The sequence below is a fragment of the Pseudonaja textilis genome, chromosome Z (assembly GCF_049901715.1).
Source record: "Pseudonaja textilis isolate UNSWEBS1 chromosome Z, rPseTex1.2, whole genome shotgun sequence".
NCBI lineage: Eukaryota > Metazoa > Chordata > Lepidosauria > Squamata > Elapidae > Pseudonaja > Pseudonaja textilis.
The window spans coordinates 56650640-56660424 of NC_142008.1; the positions used below are offsets into that span (position 1 = coordinate 56650640).

General features: G+C 42.4%; 1 protein-coding gene across 3 annotated transcripts in view; it reads right to left on the reverse strand.

Annotated features, from left to right (window-relative positions):
* Positions 1-9289, reverse strand: part of LIMD1 (LIM domain containing 1) — an 80003-nt gene extending 70714 nt beyond the window's left edge. For 2 of the 3 annotated variants that reach the window (XM_087916752.1, XM_026717829.2), the window contains exons 1-2: positions 8043-9289; positions 5516-7218 (exon numbers count right to left, since the gene is read on the reverse strand). In XM_087916752.1, coding sequence (XP_087772878.1) covers positions 5516-6911 — 1396 coding nt within the window. In that variant the 5' untranslated portion in view covers positions 6912-7218; positions 8043-9289. The remainder of the gene's footprint in view (positions 1-5515; positions 7219-8042) is intronic. The other variant, XM_026717830.2, reaches the window with a different exon arrangement.
* Positions 9290-9785: the final 496 nt, after the last annotated feature.

The following is a 9785-nucleotide window of genomic DNA, read 5'->3' on the forward strand; positions in this document are numbered from 1 at the left end:
CCTCTCTCAGAAATTGTTCTCTGACTCCCACTACTGTGGGAGTAAAACTGGCCTCAGCTGTTAGCCTCCTTCTTTTGGGGGAGGGTTTCTGTTCCTCACTGCATTCTTGAAGGCTTCTTTGTCTTTCTGTTTCACACATCCTTTCTTCCACACAAAGAGCAGGCTGAAAAAATTGTTCTTCAGCACCCTCTTTTCCTGGTGCTTCGCTGCCATTGGTCTGCCTGTCAGAGCACGGGAATTTCCATTCTTCTCCACCTCCTTTTCAGCCTTTGTGAAACATTTCTCAATGGCTCTTTGTCTCCTTGATGCCCCCCTCCCTCTTTCTGCTTTGGACACCCTGATGTGAGGCTTTTCTGAAGATCTCCCAGCCACTCTGAGTCCCTTTGAACTCAGTTCTTTGATTGGGCTGGGGGAAGGGGATCCCTGCTCCTCCAGACCTGCCTCCATTTCAGAAAAATCAGCCATACTATATCCCTTCGTTCTTCCAGACAGCTTCGCCCTCGCTGGGGTTCAGCAAATGCGATTGCTCTTTCTAACCACTTAAAAGTATGCTCAGCCTAGACTGAGTATGGACTCTAGCCTTCCTTTCTCCTGGGCAGGCTTGTATGGCTGTCCTTGGAGCTCACTCAACCTTGACTGAGTCTGCTCCTATCTAAAGGAAAGTTGGAGGTTTCGTGGGGGCTCCTGGCTGTTTAAGGGCTCCTTTGGCGCTCTATAGCTGATTGCCAGTCTTCCCCACTTTCTCTTCACCTAACGGCTATGGGATGACCAAAAGCTTGTTAACTAGCCTTCCCTTCTCTGCTAACCAATTGAGAGCCCGGCTGCTCTTACTGAGGCTGCTGCCACTTGCCTTTTAAGAGCCAAACAGCTGTTTGGCACTTTCCTGGCTTGGTACGGGATCCTGGCTCTCTGTTCACGTCTTCCGCCCTCTTCGTTTACTATTAGTTTGTTGACTTTCACTAGCTCTTTCTCTTTTTTTCTTGAAAAATCCAAAGCGTTATTACTATTCTTTTCTTTTTCTCCTTCTGAGCACTCTCTCCTCGTGTCCTCTTTGCATGAAGACAGTCAAAAACTGGGCATGGGCAGTAGAAAGGTAGCTGGACTAAACTTTGATTGACTCTGTCTTTAAGCAAGGAAACAGGAGACAGTCCACGCTTTGGATTCTCTGACCCGTACAACTGATAACGTGATGTTTCTCTGTGTCATCTATGTATATATATGGGTATATGCATAACGATTACCTTTCTGAGAGCTGAATGTAATGAAATGTCATTTTAATGTATTCTGATTAGCCTACATGATAATAAAGATTCTCTTCTATTCTATTCATTTGACCACAAATAATGGATCTAAACAGGTCCAAAGTAATTTCCTATACTTGCAGAATATTTATTTGTATAAATAAATGCTTGTTTCAACTGCTTTATAAAATATCTCTTAATAGAAATACACTTCAGTATTTTCAAGAAACAAGATACTGTGTTTCTCATAAAATATGGTCTTATTTTTTTTTAAGCCCCCCCAAAACAGCTAGAACGTCTTTTCGGGGGTGACTTAATTTCTTCCCCCACGTGCACCTCCACCTAGAGTGCCCCATGCGCACACACCTCTCCATGAGGAAGCTCCCCAAAGGTAGAGTCACCAGCCGCTTCTATCGGCTGGTAGAAGCGGCCTTGGGGCGAGCACCCACGCACACTCGCCTCGCCACGAAGCTGTTTCTATCAGCCGATGAAAGCTCCCCAAAGGCAGAGTTACCAGCTGCTTTGGGGTGAGGCGTGGCTGCCCGCACATGCACTCTCCTTGAGGCCGTTTCTATCGGCCAATGGAAGCTCCCAAAAGGCCAATAGAAACGGCTTCGTGGCAAGGGGAGTGAGCATGGGAGAGCGGCTGCAAACTTTTCTTAGCAGAAGGGAAGCAAGCTGAGTTTCTCTCTCTCTCTCTCTCTCACACACACACACACACACATCAACCCTGCTAGCCCTCGTCCCTGCACCGGATCAGCCAAGCCCTTCTGGCGAGGGAAGGTTCCAGCATCTGCGGGGTTTCCACTGCTGCCCTCCTCTCCCCTTCCCAGGCCAGACCTTTTCTGGGCAACCTGTCAAAGTCCCAGGGCAGCCGACCTCCTTTTACTTGCTGCCGTCACTGGTTTGGGGAGTGGGGGGGCCGCCAGGAGGGAAGAGGAGGCAGCAGAGCTCGGCTACCCTTAGAAGGGAGATCGGGCGGGCTCCCGAGAGGAGACGCGGGAGCGGTCCTCATGGTAATGCAGCTGGAAAGCAGGGTGAGTGTGAAAGGGTGGTGCCATGGCACAGGAGGGCGAGAGGGAGCTGGAGCGAAGAAGGGCCGGGGAGAAGCTAAACCTTCCTTTCTATTGCTCTGGTGAGGGCAGAATATTTGCAGGGGCTGGTTGGAAAGGCCTAATTTTGGTATGAACCTTGAGTCGTGGAGGGGGAGTTGAACAGCGAAGGTACTCTGCACATGATTTGAGGCAATCCTGCCACAGCTCACGGATGGAGCTGCTAACAGTCTGAGAACTTCAGTGACGCCTCCTTTTCTCTCTCTCTGAGCGCCTGAAAGAGCACCCATCATTAACCAATTAACCAACGCCAGCCTCAGAATCCTTTATTTTGGCATAATTCGGGATGAGAGAGGAGCCATAAAACCAGGGACCTGGCGACGAGGTGCAGGTTCTTTTTTCTTTTTTCTTTGATTGAGTTCAATCACGAGACATTTCTGGATTTTATCGGACGTCCAAGGCATTCAGAAGAACTTTTGAAAAACTTGCAGGTCTAACTTTGAGAAGCAATGAGTTCGGTCCTCTCAAATGGTGGAGATTAGGTATGGTCTTTGGAGACCTTTCCTTTAGCTGAGCAAGACCTGGGCGATTTTAGGCCAAAAGCTGTCCCGGAGAGATTGATCAGAGAATGGGCAGGAAAGCAAAACAAGAACACATTTGGGCCAAGGCCTTTTCTCCCATTCCCTCCATCACAATCTCACAATTTTTATCCAGACAGAGATACGCATGTGCTTTCTCTCCTGCCCCGCTGGTAGATTCAAAGACAACTAATGCGTGTTCTCCTCACCACGAGGCCGTTTCTATCGGCCGATTGAAGCTCCCCAAAGGCAGTCACCAGCTGCTTCCATCGGCCAATAGAAATGGCTCATGGCGAGGGGAGTGTGCACAAGCACTCGCCCCGAGGCCTCTTCTACCAGCCGATAGAAGCAGCTGGTGACTCTGCCTTTGGGGAGCTTCTATCGGCTGATGTTCTATCGGTAGTAAATCAGTGTATTCTAGCCTAGGCTACCTGCATGGTGCTCCTAAAGGCAAGTTTTCTCCCCCCCTTCCCTTCCCCCAATTTCTCTTCCCCTTGTGTAGTTCTAACAAATGATGTGAGAAATAGTGGACAAATGCATGGTTTAAATAGGCCTAAATTTTGGGGGCGGGGCTTAATTTCACCTCATGCCTATAAATCATGCTGGGCCTTCCTATTGGTGGAGGCCGTATTGTTGGAGAAACACGGTATTTTTTCTTTAAAAAATTGTTATTGAAATATAGCACTGTCAAAAATTATAACCAACCTACAATAAAAGTACCAGATACATGTCAACTCCCCCAAATCCATAACTGACGCTTTACAAGAGCCAAGCTTACTAGAAAAACTAAAGAGATATCGAATTCTTTAAATGTTTTAAATATTCATTTCTAGGTGAAAAACAACAATCAAGCATATCAACTAATGTAAAATGTAAATTAGTCTTTAAACCAAGAAATTGTATTTAATATTCACATACTTCCAAAGTTCTATTAAATATGGATTAGTACATGTAAGGAAAGGTTGTGAAACTGCATGGAAAGACTCATAGAATATATATAATTGATTGCCCTACATACAGCATGCTTCACACATTGCACTATATGAGCATTTATTTACCAATAATGTTTAAAATAAAATATTGTAGTCTTTGACTTACAAGCATTTACTGTATTTAGTGACCATTCAAAGTTACAACAGCTCTGAAAGGAGACTTATGAACATTTTTAAGTTAAATTGTTGCAACATCCATCCTCATGGTCATGTGATCAAAATTCAGTTGCTTCACAATAGGCATGTAATTATTATGGTTGCAGTATCATGGGATCACCTTTTCTGATTTTCTGATGAAGTCAATGGAGAATCAAGATTCACTTAACAACTGTTGCTAACTTAACTCAGTGTAATGATTCATTTAACAACTGTAGCAAGATTGTTAAAATGAGGCAAAACTAACTTAATAACTGTTCCTTAGCAATGGAAATTTTGGGCTCAGTTGTGGTCATTCATGAAGGGAGGACTATGGATACAGTGACTGAAACCAACACCAAACAAAACTATTATAAATCAGCATGTGCACACCCAATCAAAATGTAGTTCTCAACTTGAACCACTAATTGTATAGAATGTGCCCTCAATTGACTCATTGCACTGCTATCATTTACACAGGTGAGGAGCTAAAATAACTGTTCCTGCTAAAATTTGGTACTTCATCTCAACAATCATTCAGTGCAGTCCAACAGATAGGGTTCAAAGTCAACTTTGCAACTATTCCTTACATCAGCTGGAAAAGCTATTGACTTAGTTGCAAACAAAAATCTAAAATACCAGAATAGAATACCATCAAGTTAATTACAAGTTAATAATTGAGTGTTTATTCCCAAAATGTTTGAGAATTTGATGGGTAGCATAAATAATAATATTGACTATAATTTTAAATTATTTTGAAGTGAATGGAGAAAAGAAGAGAGTTGCACTTGACTGTTGCAAAGAATTTGGAACAGGTACTTTGCAAAATACATTACTAAGAGCAAATAACTTCTCCTTGAAGCATTAAGGCTTCAGCGTCCTTTGGAAAATTGGCATGGCTGCTCTGAAAGCAGTCCATGGCTGTCTATTGCATTCATTTGTTGTTATAGCAGGAAGTGCTACCTAAATATGTAGAGAAGTACATGAAAATAAACGGAAGGAATCTTCCAAGCAGCTACGCAAATCTTTAAAGGATGTAATGCCCTGAGTAAAAGTACTTTGCTTTGTTGAAATGTTTGGTAAAACAACTCTTTCAAAAGCTTTGCATAGCTGTACAGTCAAGTGCAACTCTCATCTTTTTTCTATTCACTTCAAAATAACTTAAGACGGTGGCCAATATTATTACTTGCCAAATTCTCAAACATTTTGGGTAGAAATACTCAATTATTAACTTTTAATTTATTGCTCCAGAAAAATGATTTTAAAGAAAAACCAGGGCTGCATAAAGTTGGTGTATTTAACTTGCTTTAAAAGAATGGTTTTAATAATATCATTATCTACTTATTACATTAAAATAAAAGCTTTCAGAAAGTATAATTTTAAAAGTATTAGTCAAACCAATGATTTATGATAAAGAAAACATGAAAAAATATGTCCATAGGTACAAGTATTGTAACATTTATTATTAAACACATTATTTTAAAAGATATACATTGTGCTATAAAGAAAATACTTACCAAAGTAGTCAGCCTTGGGATATGCATCCATCTCCTGCTCCAAGCGCTGAGTAAGAACTTCTAATTTTAATTCAGCAGTAGAGGGCCCTTGGTCTTGCAGTGAAAAGAGCATCTGACAAGGTAATTTTATTTTTGCAGAACCAGATATTTCTTGGGGACCAGAATCATGCTGCTGAACAGTGATACTCTCCTTAAAAGGAGACTTGGGAACATCAGAAATCATTGTTTCATGAGATGTTGCAGTGATAGAATTCTGCTCAAGACTCAGACCAGAACCAGCAGAATTAAGCCTGTGATTTTGACCATGAACTACAAAATGATCTGAAGTGTATGAATGAATATTGTGCCGTTGATAATCTGCACTTGAAGGAACTGGGGTACAAATTGAAGGTTGAATGCTATCACTGTACCTTGAGTAGTTATCACCACTGCTTCTATTTGGATAAAAATTACCAGACCGATTTGAGAGAATCTGAGAAGAATGTATTGATGAAACAGAATATGATTTCTGTTGTGAATATCTCATGGCTGATTCATCACTAACCCCAACTAAAGAAGATAAGGGGATACTATTATGAGGAAAAGATGGTCTTTGGCAAGCTAGGTTTTGGATACAGCTCTTACTAAGTCCTGAGCCTTCATTTCCACTTTCCTGATTTCCATGCCCACTTTCTGATGATCTGTAAGGGCTTTGGGATTGTTGGCATAGATGAAGATCTGCACACGGTTTTGAAGGGCTTCTCTGCAATGATTCATCTTGGCTGTTTGACCAAAAATGAGAGCTGATATTTGATTTCTGGCTGCAAAGCTTACCAGTACTTTTCCTCCTTTCTTGGACACCTGTTTGATTATCAACACTGCTGTGTTCATTCCATGATAGAGAAGGAAGAACTGCTTTAGAATCACTTGAGTTCATCTGATCTGGTCTGTGGCAATTTGGCCCTCCAGGAATTTCGAGGCTGTTGCTATATTCATAGTCATCTTGATATATTTTTGTTCGCTCTCCATCATTGTGACATAGAGGCTGGCTTGGAAAAACAAGTTGATGACCTGCACATACTATTGATGCTGCAACCAAAGGCTTAGCAACATTTTCTTGTGGATGCAATTTATTTGTTCCTGTGGTGTCTTTGACTACAGAATAACTTGGAAGCTGATCACCAAAATTAAATCCACCATTCAAATCCACTGAGGCTCCTTTCATCAATTCTTCTTGTTCTTGTTTCTGCAGGTGAATTTTAGCCATTTTTGTAGCAAAAACTCTTCTGGTTTCTTCAAATTCTGGGTTATTCCCAATAGCTTTGTCTACTCGAAAGAGACCATCTTTGGAAGCTTCATACATATTCAGGTCTTCTATAAATTTACTTGCCTCTAAACCAAGATCATATTTATCCATTTTTAAATGTTTGTTCCTTCAAACAATAGTAAAAAAACAAATGAGTCAATATTTTCAATATTAAAATTAATCTGTTATGTTAAACTCAACAAAACTCCATGGTTACTAAAATTCTTTGCTATTTCTTATGAAAAAAGTAGAGAGGGAAAACTTCACACTTCAAGTTTTTTTCAAAACAGCAGATGATTATCCACTGGAGCCTTTAATTCCTTGGTTACTCCCAAAGAAACTTCCAAGTTCTTTAAAGTTCTTCAGTTTGTGAACCAATCTATGGCTGCCAATTCTGCCTAGTATAATTTCAGCGAAACTAAAATTAAAAGAGATAAGATTAATTTAGCAATAAATGCAAGCTAACATGCACTCTTTGTCATCAGAAAAAGGAATACACCCTAATTTAATATTAACTTTCAGGCCAACGTCATCTCAGTGAATTTTGTTTGGGGCAGCTTGAACATTTATGGGCTGAAAGAAAACATTTGTATTGTGCGGGAATATACTGGAAAAGACTTCAATTCTGGGGACAGAAAGACAAGTTTCAGAAAAAATAACCATTTAGTCAGAGGTGGAAGGAAGCCCGTTCAGATCTTTTCCTCAGCATAGAGGAAATGTTTGCTATTCACAAGTCTTGTCTTTCACCGCCCACCTTATATTTGAAAAAGTTATTTATCTTTTCTCTCCAAATCCTCTCCAGATTTCCTTTTTAACTTCCTCAAGACTGTATCCAATCATTGCTTAAAATGACCCTCCAAAACAAAAGGGAGAGACCTTGGCCTACGACAAGCAGCCCGAGTATAATGTTTGCTAATCCAACCAGATCTAGAATACAAACATTCGGATGATCACTAGTTGGCACTACAAAATTGGAGTTTTGTATATCCGTTTGCGGCTATTTAGAGGAAGACGTGGAGATTTCTGTAGCCCCAAACTTTGCAATTCCCGCGCTGCGGGGCTGAAAAGAACCCTCGGTCCACGCGGTCTAACCCAGGACATTCCGCTGCGTACGAAAGAATTTAGCCAAATGCTCGTCGGCCCGGACGCGTCCTCTGAAAAAACAAGGCCGGCTTGTTCTCACAGACTCCATTGCAAGCATGCGCTTAGTCACAGATTTACTTAATCCAGTGCCAGCCCTACCTGCGGCTGTTGGGAAATGAATCGTTTGCTTTGCTTTCTCGACGTCGTGGCACTTTGAGGAGTGCGGTCGTACCGGGAGGTCACGCTTCGCTCAAAAAGCCCGTGGCGTGGCGGCTAGATGTTCACTCCGCCCCGCGGTCGGATTTGCTTTCTTCGCGCTTTCTCTAATCAAGCTTAAAACGCCGCCGCCTCTTCCTTTTCTTTCCACAATTCCTCTTCTTCCAATACCCGTAGGTTACCGGAGGAGGAGTTTGCAACGTGGTTGAGAGAGCAAGATGTGTTAGCTGGCAACGTAGATTGGGGAAGTGAGGGGCGGGGGGATTTGCTCTTCTCTCTTTGCTGTGTCAGACGGTCGTTAAACACAAGAACAGGCAGCAGACTGTTCCTGCTTGAGCCGAATCAATTCGGTAATTTCAAAGTTGTAGGACCTGTGATCCGGACAACATATTTTACATAACACAAATATAAGCAATAGAACATAATGACACTAGAATCTTAGATTTCAAAAGAGCTGATTTTAGTAAAAGCAGAGAGAACTTGGGAAAGATTCCTTGGGTGAAAATCCTAAAAGGGAAAACAACTCAAGAACCTTGGAAAACTGAAAAATACGATCATAAAAGCCCAGACCAGCACAATATCACTGAGAAATAAAAATAAGAAATCCAATAAAAAAAACAGCTAGGATGCACAAAGATCTTTCTGAAAATTGAAAGACAAAAAGTATAAGTACAAAAAAATGGAAAGAGGACACACAACTAAGGCAGAATATCAGAAGATAGCCAGAATCTGCAAAAACAAAGTCAGGAAAGCAAAGTCTCAGAATGAACAGACTTACAAAAGTCAAAGATAATAAAAAAAAGTTTTTCCAACATATAAACAAGAAAAAAAATCAAGGGAACAGTTGGTCCACTAAGGAGAGAAGACGGTAAGGACGAAAGCAGAGCTGCTTAACTCATTCTCTGCATCAGTCTTCACACAGAAAAAAACCTATAGCCCAACCTACCAAAAACATAGGTGTAAAAGAAAGACTAAAAATAAGTTAAAATAAGCAAAAAAAAATAGTAAGAGAACACCTATCTGATCTCGATGAACACAAATCACTGAGACCTGATGAATTAAATCCCAGAATTCTAAAGAAGCTGGCAGAGGTCATCTCAGAACCGCTGCACCATATCTTTCAAAAATCCTGGAACACCGGGGAACTACCAGAGGACTGAAAAAGAGTTGATGTGGTTCCCATCTTCAAAGAAGGAAAAAAAATAGATTCGTGAAACTATAAACCAGTGGTTCCCAAAGTGGGCAGTACCGACGGGGGGGGGGAATGACTTGGGGGGGCGCTAAGGTGTCAGAGGCGGTGGCAGGGGGGCGCTAAGAGGCAAGGGGAATGGCAGAGGAGCGCTGGAGGTGGGCTCCTCGTAGGGCGCAATTCAGCTTCCCATTCCCCACCCCACTTGCCTGGTTTGCTGGTGGCCGAGGGGACGCGAGCCAGGGCTGGCCCGTTGCTGCTTGGGTCCCGCCTGGATTCTCCACAGCTGCTGGGCCTTGCCTGCTAGGGGCGGGGAGGGCAACCAGGGAGCACGATGCTATGCCTTCCGCATCACCCCTTGCCTGACGCTCCTTCCCTCTGCTGCCCGCCAGCCTGCGCGCTTTGGCTGAACGTGAGCCGCCGATGTGACAATGATCCGAGTCAAGCCTCGCGAGAGCGGATCTTTCACGCTTGGAGCTTTATGTAAGCTCCACATA